Source organism: Taudactylus pleione, unplaced genomic scaffold (assembly GCF_031769625.1).
Source record: "Taudactylus pleione unplaced genomic scaffold, aTauple2 ptg000559l, whole genome shotgun sequence".
In the NCBI taxonomy this organism is placed as follows: Eukaryota; Metazoa; Chordata; class Amphibia; order Anura; family Myobatrachidae; genus Taudactylus; species Taudactylus pleione.
The window spans coordinates 2647343-2672582 of record NW_028284961.1 but is presented as its reverse complement, the minus strand read 5'-3'; the positions used below and the strand labels follow the sequence as shown (position 1 = coordinate 2672582).

The 25240-nt window shown below is 43.2% G+C and overlaps 1 protein-coding gene across 1 annotated transcript in view; it reads right to left on the bottom strand.

The window, feature by feature from the left end:
* LOC148481847 (maltase-glucoamylase-like) overlaps nt 1-25240 on the bottom strand; it is a 212421-nt gene that overhangs the window by 29917 nt on the left and 157264 nt on the right. The window contains exons 31-39 of the mRNA XM_088452934.1: nt 24564-24692; nt 22937-23047; nt 21592-21654; nt 20782-20898; nt 17583-17667; nt 17204-17342; nt 16129-16262; nt 13133-13167; nt 6575-6691 (exon numbers count right to left, since the gene is read on the bottom strand). Coding sequence (XP_088309060.1) covers nt 6575-6691; nt 13133-13167; nt 16129-16262; nt 17204-17342; nt 17583-17667; nt 20782-20898; nt 21592-21654; nt 22937-23047; nt 24564-24692 — 930 coding nt within the window. The remainder of the gene's footprint in view (nt 1-6574; nt 6692-13132; nt 13168-16128; nt 16263-17203; nt 17343-17582; nt 17668-20781; nt 20899-21591; nt 21655-22936; nt 23048-24563; nt 24693-25240) is intronic.

Below are 25240 nucleotides of genomic sequence, written 5' to 3'. Positions count from 1 at the left end.
AGGAACACCACTACTTTTACTAAACAATTGAATATCCAACAGTCCTTAGCGAGGAGGATGAAGTACGACAGCAGTCATCCTGAAGCAAAACGTATAACTGAGGCCTTGACTGCTATGTTGGTGTTAGACTTGCGTCCAGTATCCGCCATTAGTGCAGTGGGATTTAGACAATTGATGGAGGTAGTGTGTCCCCGGATCCAAATCCCGTCTAGATTCCACTTCACTAGGCAGGCGATACCGAGACCGTAATGAAATGTCAGAAAAAAAGTGTCCTCAGTGTCCTGAAAAATGCCATTGTACCCAATGTCCACTTAACCACGGACATGTGGACAAGTGGAACAGGGCAGACTAAGGACTATATGACTGTGAGAGCCCACTGGGTAGATGTATCACCTTACGCAGCAACAACAGCAGTGTCACCAGTAGCAGCATCTCAGAAACGCCAGCTCATTCCAAGGCAGGCTACGCTGTGTATCACCGGTTTCAGTAAGAGGCACACCGCCGACAACCTCTTAGAGGGAAATCATCACCCAGTGGCTTACCCCACAAGGACTCTCCTGGGGATTTGTGATATCTTACAATGCCACCAATATTGTGCGGGCATTACATCTGGGCAAATTCCAGCACATCCCATGTTTTGCTCACACAATAAACTTGGTGGTGCAGAATTTTCTGAAAAGCGACAGGGGCGTGCAGGAGATGCTTTGGGTGGCCTGAAAAATTTCTGGCCACTTTCGCCGAAGACTGGAGCGCCAGCAAACACTCTTGAACCTGCCCCGCCATCACCTGAAGCAAGAGGTTGTGACGCGGTGGAGCTCAACCCTCTATATGCTTCAGAGGATGGAGGAGCAGCAAAAGGCCATTCAAGCCTATACATCCACCTATGACATAGGCAAAGGAGGGGTATGCACCTGACTCAAGCGCAGTGGAGAATGATTTCCGTGTTGTGCGAGGTTCTCCAGCCCTTCAAACTTGCCACACGTTAAGTCAGTTCAGACACTGCCAGCTTGAGTCAGGTCATTCCCCTCATCAGGCTTTTGCAGAAGCAGCTGGAGAAAGTGAAGGAGGAGCTAAGACGGAGTGATTCCACTTGGCATGTGGGACTTGTGGATGAAGCCCTTCATTCGCTTTGCCAGGATTCCAGGGTGGTCAATCTCTTGAAATCAGACCACTACATTTTGGCCACTGTGCTCGATCCTAGGTTTAAAGCCTATTTGGTGTTTCTCTGTCCGGCCGACACAAGCCTGCAGATGTGCAAAAGACCTGCTGGTGAAAACACTGTCAGCTGAAGCGGAACGTTACATGTCAACAGCTCCTTCTTCATTTTCTCCTGCAAGTGGGGCTGCCAGGAAAAAATGTAGGTATCCTAAGCAACCCGCTGGTGGTGATGCAGGGCAGGCAGGACCAAGTTTGGACATCTGGTCTGGACTGAAGGACCTGGCAACAATTTCTGACATGTCTACTGTCACTGCATATGATACTGTCACCATTGACAGAATGGTGGAGGATTACATCGGTGACAGCATCCAAGTAGGCATGTTAGACAGTCCGTACCTGTACTGGCAGGAAAAAGAGGCAATAAGGAGGCCCCTGTACAAACTGGCTCTATTTTACCTGAGTTGCCCCCCCTCCACTGTGTACTCCGAAAGAGTGTTTAGTGCAGCCGGGAACCTTATCAGCAAAAGGCGTAGGAGGTTGCTTCCACAAAATGTGGAGAAGATGATGTTCATAAAAATTAATTATCAACTCTTCCAGGGAGACCAGCCTCCAGAACGTACAGAGGGACCTGTGGTGGTGGATTCCAGCGAGGACGAGTTAATACTCTGTGAGGATGAGGATGTACACAACACTGAAGAGGGTGAGGAATCAGTGGATGAGGAGGATGAGGATGACATCTTGCCTCCGTAGAGCCAGTTTGTGCAGGGACAGATTAATTGCCAGCTTGTTTTGTGGGGGCCCAAATGAACCAATCATTTCAGCCACAGTCGTGTGGCAGACCCTGGCGTTGAAATGATTGGTTTGTTAAAGTGTGCATGTCCTGTTTATACAACATAAGGGTGGGTGGGAGGGCCCAAGGACAATTCCATCTTGCACCTCTTTTTTTTCTTTGCATTATGTATTGTTTGGGGCCTAGTTTTTCAAACTGCCATCCTGTCTGCCACTGCAGTGTCACTCCTAGATGGGGCACGTGTTTGTGCCGCCCACTCATGTTGCTTAGCATAGTCATCCAGCTACCTCGGTGCAACCTTTTGGACATAAAAACACTATTGTGAGGTGTTCAGAATAGACTGGAAATGAGTGGAAATTAAGGTTTTTGAGGTTAATAATAGCATAGGAGCAGAACAACCCACAAATTCTGTGATTTTAGCTGTTTTTATGCTTTTTTTCAAAAAAAATACATCTCCAAAGCACAAAACCCAGAACCCAAAACACGGAAGGGTGGTTTTGGCAAAACCAATCCAGATCCAAAACACGAAGAAAGATCCAGATCCAAAACCAAAACACAAAACACGAAAAGTGGCCGGTGCACACCCCTAATAAATATATAAAGGACACTTTCTGTTTACCTGCTGTAACCCTATATTTGAATGTTCTAATTAAATGTAATACACTCCTCCAAGCCCCAATTAGGGGGGGGCCAAGGATGATATCCCGAAAATTGACAGGTTTTATCACCGCTTCTAGTTTCGCCAGGTCCCGCTTTCGCGTCCATAGGAATTGAATACGGGGATAATTAGGCACGCGCGCAATACTTTTCCGCCTGGAAAACAGACGAAGGAGGCGAAAAGTCCAGCAGGCGAAAAGTCCAGACTCAAATTGAATGCGGGCATAGGACGACTCTTACATCTGATTGGTTGAATCTGTGTAATGAATCAGAGGTCTTTGATGACATTGGGCCGGATTCATAGATGGACGGTATTACACAGCGGCATCTTTGTATGTAGAAGCAGCAGGTGGCGTCTGTAGTAGAATGAGTCCCACTGACAGCTTTTGTGATCTCTTGCTGCGGATCTTCTGCATGTACATGGCCGGTGTTCTCACGCTGCCGAGGCCAGTGATGCTGCTTTGGAAGATGCGGTTCCTGGCCTCAGCTTGCCTACAAAATGGGTCTGACACGCCCTCCATTTTGCAAAATGCTTCCCATTGCTGCCAGCTCCCCCCTCCCCCCCAAATGGCTGTAGACTGTCAATCACCTGATCACTGCAGCTGCACTGCGTCCGATAAAGCAGGACCCAATCTGCACATGCTCAGTACGGGTCATGTGCACGGGCAGTGTGACAAACATCAGAGGTTAAAATAAACCATGTATAACTGACATATCACTTTTTTCTATAGCTCTAGGCGCTCTGCTATATCAACAGCCAGGTAGAGGGTACGGTACATGTGACATCCAATCTGGCGTACTAGTCCTCTTAGCCAGGGTGTTGCTACGTTGCCAAGAGAACCATAGATGCGTAGACTCTGTAATATGAGACTTTACGCCTCCAGCTTGTGCTACTCTGTGTTTTCCAAGAGATTTCTCGCCCACTGTTGCTGCAGTAACACTAATGCCTAGTAATAAACCACCAGTAGTAATGTCCTCTAAAATATCGTCATTAGTATTGCGGTATTAGCTAACCAGTAAGGGGGGTATTCACGTAAAAAGCTGGAAGGTGTCACATTTGCAAAATGTTCGCTCCTAATTGCGTAACGTGCAATTCTATTCCCAGAGTTATCGCATGTGCAAATACTCTATAGGCCACAACCGGTGAAAAGTTTTCACCACCTCAGAGCAGGTGCAAAATCCCTACTTTTGACTAAAAATGTGGGGACTTGGGGCCTGATTCAGAGCCGGACGCTCTGACCAGAGCGCTCGCTCTGAATCAGGGCCCTCCTACCTAAACTTGGAGCGGCCTCCTGGCCGCTCGCATAGCTGTGGGTGACCACCCACAGCATATGCGAGCAGCCAAAAAGATGGTCGCGATGGTCAAGACCATCGCGACCATCGGGCTTGCGACGAGACCCTTGCAGTAGGGTCTCAGTGACCGCAAGCCCTGGAGTGATTTTGGCTCTATCAGAGCCAAAAACACTCCCACTGACATCACTAGTGATGTCAGTGGGGCCGGACCCAGACGGTAGGCGTTCCCATGGGAACGCCTCCGTCTGGCAGCCACGCCCCCACCACGCCCACCAAAGGGGGCGTGCTGTCAATCAACATCGACAGCACGCCCCCTTTGGTGCGAGACCCGGAGCGACGGCTTCCCCGTCGCTAGCCGGGTCACGCGCATGCGCATGACGGAGCAGCCTCCGTCGTGCGCATGCACACTAGGGCACCATCCACCCGCTTGCGAGCACTCAGCGCTCGCGAGCGGGTCTGAATCAGGCCCTTGGTTCAGAACCCTTTGAACACCCCCTCTAATGACTAAATAGGCCAAAATAATATTTGTAATTGACTTTATCCTCCCTATTAATGATGTCATTTTTGGGATGAAAATGTATAAAGTGTTGGAAAATGGGTTTAAAGTACTGGGGCAGGTACTTTGGGGGTCTGTATGGATGGGACAGGTACTTTGGGGGTCTGTATGGATGGGACAGGTACTTTGGGGGTCTGTATGGATGGGACAGGTACTTTGGGGGTCTGTATGGATGGGACAGGTACTTTGGGGGTCTGTATGGATGGGACAGGTACTTTGGGGGTCTGTATGGATGGGACGGGTGTTTTTAGGATTGCAGGTGGCTGCAGCAGGTGTATTATTTTACATTTTTTAAAACTGCACTTACTCCAAAAGATATTGCTGTGTAAGAGTTTTCCACACTTGTACAAATATACATATAACAGCCCTTGACACAATGTAAGAACCCAAAATACTTTTATTAGGGCTATTAATATACTTATATATTGATTTCCGATGTCAGTTAGGTTTTTTATGGGGTACAGACTGATTTCCCGAAAATATGCTGTCGTTTTCGTGGGTTTCGCCATGCGCAGTATTCACGCGTATGCATTTCTTCGACTTTTCCAAAAGAATAGGGCGAAAAACGATCGCGCACATTGACAAAAGATGCGAAAATATCACAACAAAAACTGGCGAATAGCGCGAAAATTTCTCCAGCGTTACGTTTTATCGTGCCTATTTGAATACCACAATAAGTGTTATATTACACACCAATGTCACTGGGGATAATCATCCTGCCAAATTTTTCTGGCCCCGCCCACATGAGGCCGCTTCTAAAACAAATTCCAAGATTACTTTACTTTCCCAATCTGACTATATGCATTATAATAGATTTTCTAAAGCCAACTTTGAGCTACATCATAATTACAGTAACAAGAGTACATAACAGCAATAATAACCGAGTATCTGGAAACAGCCATAACAGCATAAATATAGTGACTGCTATTATCATACTACACAGAAAGTTCATGGAAGAGACCAAACTCTGTTTTGGCCCAAAAGCAAACATGATCCATCACTGATACGTTCTGCGCTGAGTATTAATAAGTATAATGATCCGTCACTTACACGTTCTGCGCTGAGTATTAATAAGTATAATGATCCGTCACTTACACGTTCTGCGCTGAGTATTAATAAGTATAATGATCCATCACTGATACGTTCTGCGCTGAGTATTAATAAGTATAATGATCCGTCACTTACACGTTCTGCGCTGAGTATTAATAAGTATAATGATCCATCACTGATACGTTCTGCGCTGAGTATTAATAAGTATAATGATCCGTCACTTACACGTTCTGCGCTGAGTATTAATAAGTATAATGATCCATCACTTACACGTTCTGCGCTGAGTATTAATAAGTATAATGATCCATCACTGATACGTTCTGCGCTGAGTATTAATAAGTATAATGATCCGTCACTTACACGTTCTGCGCTGAGTATTAATAAGTATAATGATCCATCACTTACAGGTTCTGCGCTGAGTATTAATAAGTATAATGATCCGTCACTTACACGTTCTGCGCTGAGTATTAATAAGTATAATGATCCGTCACTTACACGTTCTGCGCTGAGTATTAATAAGTATAATGATCCGTCACTGATATGTTCTGCGCTGAGTATTAATAAGTATAATGATCCGTCACTTACACGTTCTGCGCTGAGTATTAATAAGTATAATGATCCGTCACTTACACGTTCTGCGCTGAGTATTATTAAGTATAATGATCCATCACTTACACGTTCTGCGCTGAGTATTAATAAGTATAATGATCCGTCACTTACACGTTCTGCGCTGAGTATTAATAAGTATAATGATCCGTCACTTACACGTTCTGCGCTGAGTATTAATAAGTATAATGATCCGTCACTTACACGTTCTGCGCTGAGTATTAATAAGTATAATGATCCGTCACTTACACGTTCTGCGCTGAGTATTAATAAGGATAATGATCCGTCACTTACACGTTCTGCGCTGAGTATTAATAAGTATAATGATCCGTCACTTACACGTTCTGCGCTGAGTATTAATAAGTATAATGATCCGTCACTTACACGTTCTGCGCTGAGTATTAATAAGTATAATGATCCGTCACTTACACGTTCTGCGCTGAGTATTAATAAGGATAACGTACCGTCCATCCTATGCCATTGTGATTTCTTGAAAATGGGTAAAATGCTCCAAGCTGCATCCAGCGGGCACATAATTCTCTGTTGGAATTTTGGAAGAATCCACAAATATCTGCTCCAGTCTGCATACAAACACATAGGAACCGGTTACTTCATTATTAAAGATAATTCTTCCAATTTACAGCTGGTAACATATTACTGAGACTCCAGATTGTTTTAGAAATTTGTTCAAATGCAAAAATATTTTTATTTAGTTTTTGTGGACATTTTATTGATTTCAGGATCCCAATCATTCTGTTATTGTAGAAACCTACAATCATACAATGATATCGCTATATTTAATCAACAAGTAAATTGAGGCTCCCTCTCTTGCGTCAGGACAGTCCTCATACACTATTGCTGCAGACGAGCCAAACACTCCTCGATGCGCCCAGCCTGGTGCGACACGGCTTGCGCCAAGCATCTTTTCTGCATGGATGCGCATCTTAATCGCAGTGCAACACAACCGAGACTGATGCAAGGGTCACGTGCGCCAGGTGACTGGCGCCAAATGGAGTTTTCAGGCAAGTTGTATGACCACAGCCCTGACGAAGCCTGCACAGAATCTAACGGGTGAAATGCGTTGGTCACGCCCCCTTCTCCTTGCTGTCTGGACTCCACTAACAACAGCATCGGCGGTGAGAAATGTGCACGCTCAACCGCACAGTGTGCGCAGCAGCGACTGCCACCCTCAACTCAAGGCAGCAACCAAAGCGCTGGCAGCGGACCGGAGTACGAGCAAGGACCGGGAGGTTGTACACGTGTAAAGACACACGGATGTGCCACACTTACAATAAGGACAGCAACCACACAGCGCTGACGAGGTAGGAGGTGCATGCACCTAGCCCGGAAACCTGCAACTTTGTATCAGTTACAGCAGCATTGACGAGCTGACATTTGTTTTCACTTTGGCAAAAGATACATAGCAAGACTCTGGGCTTCATTCAGACCCGCTTGCAAGCGCTGAGCGCTCACAAGCTGGTCAATGCTGAGGCCCTGCGCACGTGCAGCGGCCGCACTGTGCGTGCGCAAGCCCCGGAGCGAGAGAGAAATTCTCTTGCTCCGGGGCTCACAACAAAAGGGGCGGCTGTTGATGGTGATCAACAGCTCGCCCCGTTTTGTAGGTGGGGTGGGGGGGTGACTAGCCAAACGGAGGTGTTCCCGAAGGAATGCCTGCCGTTTGGGGGCGGCCCCACTGACATCACTCATGATGTCAGTGGTGAGCTTCCGGCTTTATTAGAGCCGAAAGCTTACTGGGGCTTGCGGCAGATGAGACCCTACCACAAGGGTTTCGTCGCAAGCCCCGATGGTTGCGATGGTCTTGACCATCGTGACCATCAAACTGGCCTCTCGCTAAAGCTGTGGGTGGTGACCCACAGCTTAGCGAACGGCCAGGGGGCCGGCTCTTTACAGAGAAGCGGACGCCCTCATTCAGGGTGAGCGCTCGCATTTTGCGAGCGGCTCTGAATGAGGTCCTCTGTCTTTCACAATATGACAAGTGTTTCTGGACTACCTCGCAGTGTCATTGACCCCCATACTGACTTTCAATTGTATTATATTTATATTGCATTTATTTGTAACCTTATTTTATTTTATTTATTGATTTATCTTATCTATTTATATTGTCTATATTTGTCTTTGGTTTTTACTATACCATACTTTGTACATACCCATTAAATATTAAGAAACTATACAGCATTGTATACTATTTATATGTTGCGCTATTCAATAGACACACAACTTCTATAATATAATACTTTATTCCTGGTGATAATGGGGAGATCACCAGTGTCTATAATATAATACTTTATTCCTGGTGATAATGGGGAGATCACCAGTGTCTATAATATAATACTTTATTCCTGGTGATAATGGGGAGATCACCAGTGTCTATAATATAATACTTTATTCCTGGTGATAATGGGGAGATCACCAGTGTCTATAATATAATACTTTATTCCTGGTGATAATGGGGAGATCACCAGTGTCTATAATATAATACTTTATTCCTGGTGATAATGGGGAGATCACCAGTGTCTATAATATAATACTTTATTCCTGGTGATAATGGGGAGATCACCAGTGTCTATAATATAATACTTTATTCCTGGTGATAATGGGGAGATCACCAGTGTCTATAATATAATACTTTATTCCTGGTGATAATGGGGAGATCACCAGTGTCTATAATATAATACTTTATTCCTGGTGATAATGGGGAGATCACCAGTGTCTATAATATAATACTTTATTCCTGGTGATAATGGGGAGATCACCAGTGTCTATAATATAATACTTTATTCCTGGTGATAATGGGGAGATCACCAGTGTCTATAATATAATACTTTATTCCTGGTGATAATGGGGAGATCACCAGTGTCTATAATATAATACTTTATTCCTGGTGATAATGGGGAGATCACCAGTGTCTATAATATAATACTTTATTCCTGGTGATAATGGGGAGATCACCAGTGTCTATAATATAATACTTTATTCCTGGTGATAATGGGGAGATCACCAGTGTCTATAATATAATACTTTATTCCTGGTGATAATGGGGAGATCACCAGTGTCTATAATATAATACTTTATTCCTGGTGATAATGGGGAGATCACCAGTGTCTATAATATAATACTTTATTCCTGGTGATAATGGGGAGATCACCAGTGTCTATAATATAATACTTTATTCCTGGTGATAATGGGGAGATCACCAGTGTCTATAATAAAATACTTTATTCCTGGTGATAATGGGGAGATCACCAGTGTCTATAATATAATACTTTATTCCTGGTGATAATGGGGAGATCACCAGTGTCTATAATATAATACTTTATTCCTGGTGATAATGGGGAGATCACCAGTGTCTATAATATAATACTTTATTCCTGGTGATAATGGGGAGATCACCAGTGTCTATAATATAATACTTTATTCCTGGTGATAATGGGGAGATCACCAGTGTCTATAATATAATACTTTATTCCTGGTGATAATGGGGAGATCACCAGTGTCTATAATATAATACTTTATTCCTGGTGATAATGGGGAGATCACCAGTGTCTATAATATAATACTTTATTCCTGGTGATAATGGGGAGATCACCAGTGTCTATAATATAATACGTTATTCCTGGTGATAATGGGGAGATCACCAGTGTCTATAATATAATACGTTATTCCTGGTGATAATGGGGAGATCACCAGTGTCTATAATATAATACGTTATTCCTGGTGATAATGGGGAGATCACCAGTGTCTATAATATAATACGTTATTCCTGGTGATAATGGGGAGATCACCAGTGTCTATAATATAATACTTTTTTCCTGGTGATAATGGGGAGATCACCAGTGTCTATAATATAATACTTTATTCCTGGTGATAATGGGGAGATCACCAGTGTCTATAATATAATACTTTATTCCTGGTGATAATGGGGAGATCACCAGTGTCTATAATATAATACTTTATTCCTGGTGATAATGGGGAGATCACCAGTGTCTATAATATAATACTTTATTCCTGGTGATAATGGGGAGATCACCAGTGTCTATAATATAATACTTTATTCCTGGTGATAATGGGGAGATCACCAGTGTCTATAATATAATACTTTATTTCTGGTGATAATGGGGAGATCACCAGTGTCTATAGCTGCAGCATAAGTCTAAACCATTTTGCACACCTTACTCCTAAGTAGCGCACTACACCAATATATACATTTATATCTGTATGTGTGCATTTGCCTGGCTGTATATGAATGAATAAATGGACACTAACTATTCATATGGTCCTATATTACTGTACTGAACTTTCTGTCCATATCTCTTACTATCCTGTACCTCCTGTATGAGCAGATGAGGAGTGAGAGACAAATAGAGAAACATTATGTACATACTGTAGGTAATACAGCCCATAATGGTTTATTCTCAGTACATGTCAGGGTGTAACAGGGCTGCAGATTGCTCACACTTCTAGGATGAAAGTATTTACCCTGAGCGTGGTTGTACATAACACTACTCTATACTGACAGCTAGAACAAGCCGTCTTCAGACATTAGGATTCAGGCTAAGCTTCATGTCACGCCCTGTCCAGCCACATTCAGGAGCTGATACGGAGATGGGCGCTAATGCGATCGCAGATGCAATTTCAGACGCAACTCAGCAGCGGAAATATGCTAAAGTCTGCAAAGCTTACCCGAGCATAAGGACGCCCACTGCTGCCTTCTTATCTGAATGCAACGACGCTTAACTGCGTAAATATCGGTAACATCGCCGCACTCCGACGTCCATCTTGCCCTTGCGGAAGGTCTGACCTGCTGCAGCCTTGGGAGCTTTTCTGACAGGCAGAGCTGTGTATGCACTTACAGTGGCTAATTTATACACGCCCACGTAACGGTGTTTATACGGACAGGCACGCCTGCATTCTCTGACCACTCCTCGTCACCACCCCTACACGCTGACAGCCTGGCACTCACTCTGCGATGGATTCCTGCGTGCGTCTATAATCGCCGTGCAATCTCTGCGCACGCACAGTTCTGCTTATACGCTAGCACGATGGCAAACAATCGCTCGACTGAGTGCGTAATCGCCTTTGCAGCCGTCTCTGAATCAGACTGTCAGACAAGTATGTGAAGCCCTATCCATACAGCGTACCCTGCTGGGTGCGGTACACAAATACACTACTGCCTACAGCGAATGTAAGTAGCATACATAACCAGAACATAAAATCCTATGTATCCTGACAACATGCGCAATTTTTTATATCACAGGTTCTCAAACTCTGATGGATTTAGAGATTTCAATATTCACTAAACTGTCACCTTGAGCCAGAAGAGCTGGATGTTTTAGGATATTTTAGGACAGTCTCAGTTTCTTTAATTATTTGGGGAAAATTAATTTCAGTGTGTTGTACGCCGTGCGCCATTCCGGAACGTCACATTGCATCCATCCACATTGCAGGTTTCCTCATTATGGAGCACAGGAAACCATACTATGCTGGCAGTACTGTGGACCTCATTCAGAGTCGGTCGAAGCGGCCGCACGGTCGTACAGAAAAAGGGGCCAGATATGCAAATGATGCACCCGCATGTTGCGTCCCTAAGGTCGGATCGTTAGCTGGCCGACTAAGGGGTGGATGCGGTCGGATCGCTAAAAATACGCCCACTTCTCGTACGCATAGCACGTCATCTCCGGCTACTTAAGGATTAATCGCGAGCATCGAATACCATCGCAACTGGTCGTAGAGCTAAAGGTTGACCTTACCTTCTCTTAAGCTCTACGATCATGTCAGTGTAAAACCTCCCCTGTCACATGTGCCATGACACTACTTTCTTAATTATGCACTCCCTTCAAACCCGTTCGCATAAAGAGGCACGCCTGCGTTCGGAGCTCCACACCCCCGTTTTCAAGCACCTTCCCCTGTTACCACCCACAAACGCCTCATCCTGTCACTCAAACTACCGACCTGGCGGTGTTCAAGGAAAGAGACATTTCTGATCGTAGCGGCTGGTTTGCGCATGCGCATTGCGAACTGTACGCATGTGCAGTTTAGCGAACATCAGCTGCGTTAGACCGTGCGGCCGCTTCGACCAACTCTGAATGAAGTCCTGTATGTGGCTGATATTTGCACAGTATCGCGGCGATGAGACTGTCTCTGAATAGCTCACAGAGACACAATTTAATTTGTTTTCCAGATGTATATTGAGAGCCTGCTTGATAGATCTGAATACTTGAAGAAGTTTGCGGAAAGATTAGCACCCTGTTTGGTGATGGAATATTGCTAGCTCACCAGGGGTTAAAGGAAAGGAGGGGGCATAGCAAGGAATGTGCACATCAAAATTGTAGCCTATGGCAGTAGTAAAGGGCAAGACCCCTACTATTCATTATAAATAGTCTGGAAGAGGAGCAATTTTCCTCGTTTCCAGTTTTTGAACCCCACCCACCTCCCCACCCGTCTAAGCGGTTTTATATTTAATTCTTGAAATGTTGTTGGATTGTGCAATTTTCCTTCTAACAGGTGGAGGTTCCGCCTGGCGGGAAGTCTCCTGGGCGGCCTATTATAGCGTAAGAGTGCCTGGGTAGCATTTGCCTTTTGATAGTGGTGAGTGGTCATTTACCTTAGGGGGGGACTTGGTCATCATCTTAGGGAGGGGCCAATACTGTGCCAATTAAGGGTGAATGGTTCTACCTCAGGCCAGTTTGCGCCGGGCGGGGATCCGCCTGTTTATTTATTTAGTCACATATAATTGTCGGGCTGTGGCCTTGGAGCACTGCGTTTTACTGCCACCATATTTCTATTTACAAATTGATCAATAAATTTCGGCTGCGTCCTCTTTTAATTCCACATAGGCGTCCATGTGGTTATTTCTAGTTAGTAGTTAAGTGAGTGAATTAGCATAATGTAAGACTCAAACAATGGGTGACTTATGTCTAACGTTGAATAAGCCCCTAAGGAACTTGTACGCAATCCCAGATTATAAATCACCACAATGTCTGGTTATCCGATTTTCTACTTACATATGAAACACCAAAAAGACTGAAGTCCATCAGACCTGTAAATAAAAAAACAACAGAAAAATGTATTTTATTTTTATTTAATAACAGTTTCTTATATAGCGCAGCATATTCCGTGGCGCTTTTCAATTGGAAACATTAATAGAACAAAACTGGGTAATAACAGACAGCTATATAGGTAGGAAGGCCCTGCTCGCAGGCTTACAGAAATCAATATTTATCTTTAACCAAAAAAAGGAAAATACGTATGTACGTAAAATACCTAACCTAAATAGGGGGTATCTAACCCTTGACAGTCACAATATGTGATATAACCATCCGATTGGCAGCAGCCTTATTAAAATGGGAAAATTGCTGGATTCCCATAGACTATATACTATGAAACAAGGAGAAAATAGGCGCTAGTCAAAAAAAATGTAACAGTTTATTACAAAATCTAAGACAAACAAAACAATAAACGAGAAAAAAATATATTATAATTTTAAATAAATAGATTAAAAAACATATTAAGATCTATAAAATTAAGCATGTATGTGGGATGACAATTAAGTTCTGGAAACTTTATACTGCATATTAAAACTAATAAATCAGGAATGTGCTAAAAACCACAGATGTATATGTAACAAACCAATTTAGATTCAATGTAGCAAAAATCTCTTTAACCAACTGCCAGTGTAACTTTTATTGTTGTAGAACCGTTATTCAGCCCAGTGCTTGGCAAATTGTGCAGGTAATAGCGTTGTCTAATCATCACTGAGTCATTGTTACCCGCAGAGGAGCTCACAGGGGCTGAGCGTTACCTATAATTGCTCCCTTATTGTGTGCACAGAGCAGAGGACCTGATTCTGAGTGAGCTGTAATTGCCGCAAGCTGCGGAAGCCAGATGCACTACCTAACGCTAATGCGAGATTCCGTACAGCTAATGCGAGAACGATGCATCCAAGCAGGAAGTCAACTGCCGCAACCATCATCATTAGCATCGGTTCCCGCGCCAGCCCCATGCTGGGTGTATGAGGACACAGGAGCCCCTTCGCCATAGGCACGACTCTCACAGAAGACAGAGGGCCTGATTCAGAGCCGCTCGTTCGCTCCGAGCGATGTTCGCACAACTGCGCATGCATATGGGTCGTAATACGCATGCGCGAACCAGTCATTGCAGTCGGAAATCGAGCGCTCGTAAAACAGCGAGGGGCTGCTAATTTGAGTGACAGGATGAGGCGTTTGTGGGTGGTAACAGGGGAAGGTGCTTGAAAACGGGGAGTGGAGATCCTAACGCAGGCGTGCCAAACGGGCGTTTTAAGGGTGTGCATAATTAACAAAGCAGCGTCATCGACCACGTCACTTGGTTGTCTTTTAGCCTGAACTGCTGGCATGATTGTGGTAGGAAAATGCTACCACAAGAATAGCGAGCAGTTCATACGCCTTTCGATGTACTCGATTAATCTAATAAATAGCGGAGATGACGTATGATGCGAGCGGCCAGGGGGCGTCTTTACAAAATAGCGAGCGCATGTTTCGTTCGCTCGTTCAGACATAGAGGCGTCAACAGACCGCAAAGAGCGAGCGCTCAATTTAAATATCCGGCCCCTTTTTCAGAACGACCGTCCGCAAATAGCGTCCGGCTCTGAATCAGGCCCAAAGCTCATACATGTTGCTGCCTAGTTTCAGACCATTGTACACAAATCAGGATCCAGCAGAGATCTTTCTGACTCCATGGTAAGTATGAATACATGTGTGAATTTGCTTCCTATCATGCACAGTGTGGTACTGGTAATGGTACTGGTAAGGAAAATGATAATGGCAATGGTGCTACTAAGGATAATGATAATGGTAATGATAATGGTACTGGTAATGATAATGGTACTGGTAATGATAATGGGGCTGGTAATGATAATGGTAATGGGGCTGGTAAGGATAATGATAATGGTACTGGTAATGATAATGATAATGGTACTGATAATGATAATGGTAATGGTAATGGTAATGGTGCTGGTAATGATAATGGGGCTGGTAAGGATAATGATAATGGTAATGGTACTGGTAATGGTAATGATAATGGTAATGGTTAGTTTAATGGTACTGGTAAGAATAATGGTAATGATAATGGTACTGGTAATGGTACTGGTAAGGATAATGATAATGGTAATGATAATGGTGCTGGTAATGATAATGGTAATGGTGCTGGTAATGATAATGGTACTGGTATTGGTAAGGATAATGATAATGGTAATGGTACTGGTAATGATAATGTTAAGGATAATGATAATGTTACTGGTAATGATAATGGTAAGGATAATGGTAAAGATAATGATAATGGTAATGGTGCTACTAAGGATAATGGTACTGGTAATGATAATGGTAAGGATAATGATAATGGTACTGGTAATGATAATGATAATGGTAATGGTGCTGGTAATGGTGCTGGTAATGGTAATGGTATTTGCATCCACGGGGAGAGATGCCTCCAGCTCAGGATTATGCTGTAAATGCACATTTTCCCCATACGCAGTGTTGTAGCTCCCATATCTGTATGATTGGTGTTACCTTCATCCCCATGATCAGTCCGCGCCTGCACTAGCCATATGCTCGGTGTAAGAGACACATCTGGTTACAGCTGTATTCGTGCTTCCGGCCATCTCCGCATTGCCCACAGTTTCCATTGACACAACCCCCTCACTTAGCATTGCCTGCATGACCATGCTCCAGTACAGCCCAATGACGCCCCTTCCCCTGCACTCGGTTCTGGAGCATGAGCAGTGCAGACCCACACCCGATACTCTCCAACAGCAGATGTACGTTGTCTCTACTTCAGCCCCACAGTGATGAAATTCTATCAGTGATCAGAAAACAGAGTAATACAACGAATTTCCGCAGTCACCATCACCTGGTACTGAACGGGGTCATCTAACTAATGTACAGGCTAATATCTATGCTCAGTAACCTCACCTATGGGACACATCCCTTTCTTAGGAAATGTGTCAGAAGAATGTGCTACTTACCAATAATAGATTTAGCCACTTGATCCCAGGCGGCAGTGTTGTCACCAAGCCAGTGTCCCACCCACTGCCCGGAGGATGGGTACGTGGAGCGAGAGATGACTATTCCGCGTTCTCCTGTAATTTGTCGCAGAGCGCTGTAAAGCAATGCATATTAGTCAGCGATTTGGAAAAACATCTGTTACAGGAACTTACACTGCAGTACATTAATGAATGGCCAATGTATCACCACATAAATAAATACACCGATAAGCCCTCTTACTAGCCCTCAATGTCAGTATGCCAAGATCTGGAGTCACAGGGCATTGCAGACTAGCTGGATCGCTGTATCAGGTACAGTAGTATGTTTTTGGGGTACCATGCTGTAATGAGAGCACATCCATGGTGACTTTTCTTACTTTCTGGGGTCACATATAATGCTAACACCATGTGTCAAAATGCTGCTGCCTCACCTACCAGGGGGTGCTGAAAGGGGAGGGGGATGGGTACCAATTACACAGCAGAGGCCCATGCTAGCTGTGCAGATGGAATAATGACCCCTCCTCAGTGTGCACAGTGGTTTTCATTCATTTTGTTTCTGGGCTCGCCCCCATGATTTTTCCATGATTCCCCCATCAACTTCACCCATCATTGCTCTCCACAGCCCAGCACCTACAGTACTTGCTGGTTGGATATGGCAAAATAAAAGCAAATAGCCTTCAACAGTAGGTACTCGAATCCCAGCCCCCTGATGAAGTAGGGACAGTGCAAATTAAATAGCCCCCACTGTAGTGCCCCTATTTACTTCCCCAGTCTTAGATTGATGGACGCAGCATTTTTTTTTTTATAAAACAAATGTTCCTTGATATCCTGCAAGTACACTGACAATGACATAGGATTCAGTAAAGTATCACAGATAATACTAAGTAACAATTTACTGACACCACTTTTTCTATTCCACTTCAACTTTATATAATGTCTTTGCAGTTATAGACAACGAATAGTGAAGTGATAATAACATTTGGCAATTAAGACAAAAAGAAAATTGAAGACAACTATTTGTCTTATGTAAACTTAAGTTTAAACATTGTAAACTCACTCAAGTGTTGGCTTAGAGTGAGACCATCCATACAAATTGTGGACATCGTAATGGTTAACGGTTTCTCCGTTGGGCAGGTGTTGTACACTATCCATACACAAGGTCTTGTGCGATAATCCCATGTGTCTGGACTCCAAAGCTGAAAAAAGAATTAACAGTCATGTAGAACTGATTGAATGTATCACTACATAATCTTGATTAGAAGAAAAAAAAGAACCAGTTTGGGAGCAGCGTAGACCTTTTTTAAAAACATTTTTTCCCTTGATCGCTGCCATTTTCATACCTTAGCACAGGGTAATTCTGCAACTTCTGCCACTTGTAGTAATATATAATGGGTTCTAAAAATATAATGAAGGTATATGTAATGAATTGTTATTACCTGGCATATAATCAGGCTTGTTCAATAACTCATTTCTGCAGCCATTTGTAGATCCGTGAACAAAGCTGGCGGGCTCATTCATATCCTAATGTGTACAAGAATGAGAAATGCCACTTTAACATACTGTGTACAGGACAGCAAATTGTTTTCTAGTAAAAAGTTCCTGAACACAGATGCAGTTCCCGGAGTTGCTGTCGTTCAACCTCAGTAAGTTTAGGGCGCAGGAAACTTTGATGCTTTACTGTAGTTTGCTTGGAAGGGCTGTTAGTCAAGTCAGGAGTAACACTAGGAAGCTTGGTTCGGTGAGCCGGGGGGTTCGGGTGACTAGGGGAGTGACGGAACTATAATGAAAGCTATAACACTGGAGGTGAACGGAATGAATGAACTCTGGAGATGGATCTGAATGTTAGAAAACAGGGGAAGAATCTGGATGCTAGAACACAGGCATGGACTGGAAACAGTTAAAAATCTAGGTGCCGATTAGTGAAGAAAAACACAGAGCAGCATGGACAAAGGCTAATACTGGAAAAGCTAGAAATGCTGGTACTGATTGTGCAGGCTACACAGGCAAACACAGAGCAGACTGGACACATGCATATACTGGGAATAATTACATATGCAGGTGCAGATTGCACAGACAAGACACAGAGAAAAGAACACAGACATATACTGGAATGCTATGAATGTAGTTGTTGACTGCACAAACAAACACAGAGATGTAGACAGGCTGGGAATGCTTAAAGAGGCAGTTGGGATCTAATTAGTACTAGCAGGTAATCTGACACCTCAGTAGCACATATACAAAGACACACAGACATAGAAAAACATGGTTACTAGGAGAAAACTAACTCTCAGACTGAAAATAACAAGGAAGCTAATGCTGGAGACTTTAGAGAACTGTGAGCAGGCTGAAGCAACACTTTAAAGAAAATAGCACAGAGCAACACTGGTATCAGAGGCACTGGTACAAAGAAGTTGAACAGCAGTTACTTGTTCCTGGAGTCAGACTAAAATACCCCTGGGTGGCTGATCATTGGATCAGAAGAACAGCTGAGTGACCACAGGACTATCATTGGGAGTGACTAGTCAGGTGAAATGAGCCAACATGGCTGCGCCCATGCCCGGCACCCCGGAAACCAGGACGCACGCACGAAAGCCCTAGCGGACCCCAGGGAGAATACTCAGTCACCACTCACCTCCACTCCCAGCGTTTGGACACCTAAGCCCAAAGACACCAGCGCAGAGGTGAGTAGTGGCCGATCCCAGGCCGCATCCTGACACCTACCCTCTTGGATGAGGAGGGGCTGGTGCTTCCGGAGGAGAGGAGGAGACTGCCCCATTTGGCCGGATCCCGATGTTTGCGCAATAGATCTGGCTGGTGCTAGGAATGGCGCATGCCCAAATGCACGTGAGCAAAAACACTGACTTCTAGGGACTGCATCGACTGAGGCTCCCCACTGGAAGCCGCTCTCTGCTAATCACGGCCTGGATTGGCAGTCCCAGGGGCAGAAAACACCTCCACCTGAGACTGCCTGTCCTGTGTGTGACTGGCAGGTAGCGCTTCCAATGGGAAGTCACTGCGAATCACAGAGGGTTGTCAGTGCAGTCACGGCCTGCAACTGGCTGCAACCCCTAAACAAAATCTGCCACTAGTTATCAGTCATTTGTTTCAAAATGTCCATACTAATTACCTAATTTGCGACATTGTGGTGCATATATATACGTAAAGAGAATTAAAACATTTTATCTAAGCACTAATTACATTATCTTTAACATTTTGCAGTCCAAGGGCCTGACTGAGCGCTGTGAGTAAAGTGGCTGCAAATTAGCAACGAGTGGTTTGGTTTTGCGAAAAACCGAACACACCCAAACTTTGGGGATCCGAGTATAATCAAGTCCCAACTCGTGTCTTCTCGCCAAGTTCGGAACTAGCAATAATATAATATGTGTGGAGTGTTGATTATGTTCCACTCATATTTTATGCGCAAATGTTGCAAAAAAAGCCCTGACTGAGGCACATGAAATATTAAGATTAATTAGATATAACAATTGTCTTCATTGCTATTATAATGAGAGATGAGCATATTGGTTTTGGTTCTAAATCATCGTTGCATTTTGGTTTTGGCAAAACCGCCAATAACACATGCAAGATCCGTTTATGAGATCCGAGTTCCGAACTTGTCAAAAAGGCGCGAATCAGGACTCCGTTTTACTCCGGATTCCAAAGTGATCTGAGCTGGGACTTGGTTCAACTCAGAACCCCAAAGTTGGGTGTGTTCGGTTTTCATCAAAACTGAATCGCTCAGCTCTAATTATAATCACATTTTCCTGAAATGTTTTCCGAGAATGTTTTCATGTGAGATTTATTTACAGTACCTCTTCAGTCTCATAACCCCCCTTTGGAAAATTGGGCCTGATTCAGCACGGATTGCCGCAGTGACAGTGTGCGCAGATCGTTCGATGGTGCGTACGACACATGCGTAGGCACCGCAATGCTCGTGTGCAGTGGCTAGATTGCAATTGCACTGCTATCATGCAGAACACAGGATCCCATCGCAGAGTGAGTGATAGGCTGTCAGCGTTTGGGGGTGGTGACAGGGGAGTGGTCGTAGAAACGCAGGCGTGGCTGTCCATTTGAACGCCGTTGCATGGGCGTGCATAAATTAGCCACAGCGAATCATACGCAGCCTGAGTACTTAGGTTAGCAATTTCTGAGTAAGGTTAATTGTGCATAAGGGTCCGATGTTACTCAATGTTACCGATGTATACGCAGGAATGAGGGGTATTACGGATGCGAGATAGCGGCAGAGTGGGCTTCTCTATGCTGGCTGTGCGACGGCTTTGCGAATGCATTCTTTAGCATATTTTCGCAACAGACCTGCGTGAGTAATCGCAGCTACGATCACAACAGTGATCCATGCTGGATCAGGGCCATTGTGCTAATTATAGGAAATCATACAACTATGGGGGACGCTCTCATTTATAAGAATACTCAGTATGGTGACGTACAGATTGACAGACCCGCAAATCTAAGTGCTGTCACTGCTCTGTCCAGTTAAATTGAAGTAAAAAAAAAAAAATGGATAACTGTATATCTAATAACCCCATAAAACATATAAAACATGTCAGCTACTAGTTCTCTTGTACGGTACCATATCATTTTATTGCTATAGGTTCATAAATAAGTGAGTTTACTTACTATCCAGAGTCCATCAAACCTAATATGATTTTGGCGAAATTCTTCGATTTCCCGGTGCCACCATGTGGCCGTCCTTTCTAAGAAAAAGTCAGGGAAGGCAGCATAGGCTCTGAAAAGCTTTAATAATGAAAATAATAATATGAATTTCTAGCCTGCAAAAACATTCAATAAAGTGTATATCCTCATTGCAAAGTGCTAAGGAATATGCTGGAGCTATATAAATATAATAAAATAAAAATAATAAAGTAGATACTGATTAAAATATCTGCAATCTATATTTCAGTGTATGACCTTTTACATTAATGGTTTCTTCTTTTCCAATTATTTTAGGTGGTCTCATAATTGCCAGAAATGTAAATTTTGCAAGGTCATATGCACTGTGTAATTTCTGGATTCCAAAAAATATAGATTTACTATCCGGCAAATTGGTCAAAGCCTGGTTTAGCAATTATTTATAGTTGAGCAATTATTTTGGGTACTGCATTAAATCCATTGGACAAAGCTGCCAATCATCGGTATAAAGCTACCCCCAAATCTACCCCGAAATGTACATTTTTTTATTACAGTTTATAACTTTGAATTGAAAAGAAAAAATCTATACTATCATTGGGATCACTAACTGGAGTAGTCAATACCAAAAACGTAGAACTTGATCACGTACAGTTATTCACAACTAACTACATTGCCCGACACTGTCTCTGAATGCAATGTGCGTTAATTTCTGGCCATATGCTTAGGTTGCCTTATTGGTAATCAGATATTACCTGTGTGATTTACCTAAACATTAGTGCATTAGTAAAATTGTATTACCTTAACTTGTGTATCCCAGTCTAAAGAATCATCAACATCAATGTCGGGCAAATCTGGCCAGACCTTAAGAACATTAAAAAATAAACAAATGTTAATAATAATAATAATAATATATTATTATTATTATTAATAAAAATAATTATAATTATTACTATTATTAGTACAACTTTTCAGGGGTTGACTTGGAAAGGCACCATAAAATGTGTGTCATTTAATTTATTTTTGTTCTAATCCCAAGTCGGTTGCAATTATAAACACTGGTCAAAAACAATGGAACGTGTTTTGAAGGATGCAGTTAGTCGCTCTTCCAAGTACTCCATTGGGAATGGAAGATTTCAGCATAATGATCACTTGCCAATATCTAAGGTCAGCAGGGGCTGAGAAGTTAACTCCTCTGTGAGCAATGTCAAGCATTTGTCTCATTCATAAACAAAATAATAATTCATAATATAATAATAATTCATAAACTAATAATTCATAGTTTGAAGCTGTTCTTGGGTGTTTTTAAATAGTATGGGTCCTTACATTTTCAGTCTACATATTGGAATGGACATTATCATAGGAAAGTCCTGGGTAAATTTAAATAATATGTCAATATTAAGAATGTGTTTGGGTACTGGGAGTGGGGCGCCATGGGCTGGTGTGGCCTGGCCGCTTCGGGGCATTATTGCGAGTGGACTAATTTAACATTTGAATGGTCACTTCTTACCAAGCTAGCACGTTTTAGCACCTAAACTACTATTTTGTATTTACTAATGTCAATTTTTTTTACACTTTAATTGCTACTTTTTATTAATGTAACAACTTTTAACACTTAAGCTGCTACTTCTTACTAATGTAACACTTAGGTAACACTCATTGGTGCTGTTCTGGGGCAATTTGCTTGCACTGGCCTGGGGGGTTCCATGTTCTGGACGTGAACCTTAGGAATATTAGGGACCCACCGTTTGAGGTCGTGACGTGGTAGGTGAGCATGCAGTTTTGGCTAAACGTGTGCTGAGTGCCTCATTCGTACTCCTTGTTAAATTGAAGAGGTTATAATAATTGTTCTGATTATCCATATTCTTAGTGCTTAGAGTGTGCACTTGCATTTTCCTTTTTTTCTGTATGGCACTACAAGTCTCAGCATCATAGGACCTCTTATTATGTTTAAAAAAGGGTATGTAGTCCAAGGCCCCCCCACCACTCATTTCAGCAAACAGTCTAAACGTAGTCAACGAAAAACATTTCCATTTACACATCAGCCCAATAGAGCGTCTGATAGTGTTTATAGAGGAGCAATTGGCGGTACTTTAATGCGAAGCACGTTCCTGGTCTAGGCACTACATACAGTAATTACGCATACCTTTCCCCATACTATGTCGCTCCCATCTTCCCATTTGATAAACACATCATCTTGGACACCTCTATCGAAAGCTGGATAGGGTCTGGTTTCATTTCCGGCAATGGCTGGATCCTACAGTGAACACAAGCAGAATCGGTCATTTAGCGTAACACTGTTAGAGGAAACATCAGACTTATTTGAGTGTCAATACACAAGTAACCAATACTGAATGATTTCTACATTGTTAGGTTTCAAAATGTAGCAATATTGGTGTAATGAACAAATGCTCCAACACAATTGTGACTTAGCGATTTAGATTGTGGTTCTCTCGATTTTATGCACGAACAGCTGCTATACGTTATTCTGTCTTCATCGCAGGGGAGGAGAAACGCTCGCTGCCAACGCACAAACACCTTTTCATGCTGGACCATCACACTTTAATTATGTGCCACTATGCGGGCAATATGGATTGAAAACCCAGAAACCATAAGCTTGGTTATATGAATTACATTTATTGATCTGTGCTCTCATATTTCATATATGAACTAATTATCTCAGTGATACTTGGTCAGATAATGAGCGGCACATTTCAGTGCTTGTATGGCTTGAAATTTTCAAAGTTAAACATGTTTTCTTTTTAATTTTTATAAGTGCAGCATTATACAACATATAGGGGCTGATTCAGCGGGTTTTAGTCAAGAAGCCGGCAATCGAAATGCCTACCGCCGGCTTCCCGACTGTGAAATCCAGACATGGGACTAATGCTAGGCGTGGAAATCCTGATGACTATCATTATCCACCCAATGAAATCCCAATGCCTGGCATACCGAACGAAGGTAAGCCGGGCATTGCAAGCGGACAGCCGAGAGGGGGAGGGTCAAGTCTAGGGTCTCCCAGGGGGACTTAGGGTTAGGCACCCCCCTTGGAGGGTTAGGCTAGGGGAAGGGGGGGTTAGGGTTAGGCATCCCCGGGGGGAGGTTAGGGTTAGGCACCCCCAGGAGTGACAGGGAGTGTCATACAGGGGGTGTCATAAGGGGGTGTCTTACAAGGCGTGTCTTACAGGGGGTGTCTTACAGGGGGTGTCTTACAGGGGGTGCCTTACAGGGGGCGTCATACAGGGTTCGTCATACAGGGGGCATCATAGAAGGGGCGTCATAGAGGGGGCGTCATAGAGGGAGCGTCCTACAGGGGGTGTCATACAGGGGGCGTCATACAGGGAGTGTCATACAGGGGGTGTCATACAGGGGGTGTCATACAGGGGGCGTCATACAGGGAGTGTCATACAGGGGGCGTCATAGAGGGCTTGTCATATACCTCCTGCTGCATTACCATATTAGCCAGGATGGAATTGCAAAGCTGCCTGCATGCATCCTAAGCTGAATCACCCCCATAGTACATAATGTTGGATAATAAATTCTATTAATAATAAACTGTAGGGTTTCTAGTACTGAATTACTCATCACAATTCTCCAACATTTTACTGATCATTGATTAATAGGTATAAAGGTTTAGGCTAAAAACCGTGAATGCAGCTATTAGAATACAGGAGACATAGTACAGTTCCGGCATTATATATGAAGCATTATATCTTGATCGCATTCTCTCACTTCCCATCATCTAATTCTCTATTTATATTCATATCACTCACCAAAAGTATAATAAATTTCATCCCTTCCGATCTTATTCGGTCAACCAGAGCCGGTAATCCTGCGAATTCAGCACCAACCGTAAAGTCCATTTGACGCTCCATGTAATCAATATCAGCATATTGCACATCCTGTGGTGTAAGTAAATGATATAGATAAATAGAGTACAAAGGGCACATTGATAAGATAGAGTTTGTAAATTTATTATAATTATCTGCATCAGATATTATCATTGTTTTTTTTTTGATAATATAGCAAAATCATTCTGCATTACAGATTAGAGCAAACACGACAATATAATGCGATAGACAGAGAGGTAACAGGGCGCTGCTCACACACTGTATGAAAGTAGTTGATTGAAGCATACGGTTCTGTGCCACATACTGCATATTGGTGCAGCCAGATTACAATGTAACAATGTGCCTGGTGGGCTGTATGTTCAAGTCACAAATCAATGTAAGTTTGGGGGACAGAGATTATTTGGGTAAAGAGAATACATATTAAATTTTGTGCGAATTGTATAGAGGGGTGATGCTCACATAGAATAGTGTAGGGAGGTAAGGGGGAGATGTACTAAGACTAGTGTTGAGAGATAAAATACCAACCAGTCAGCTCCTGTCATGTTACTGGCTGTGTTTGAAAAATGACAGTTAGGAGCTGCTCGGTTGTTACGTTATCA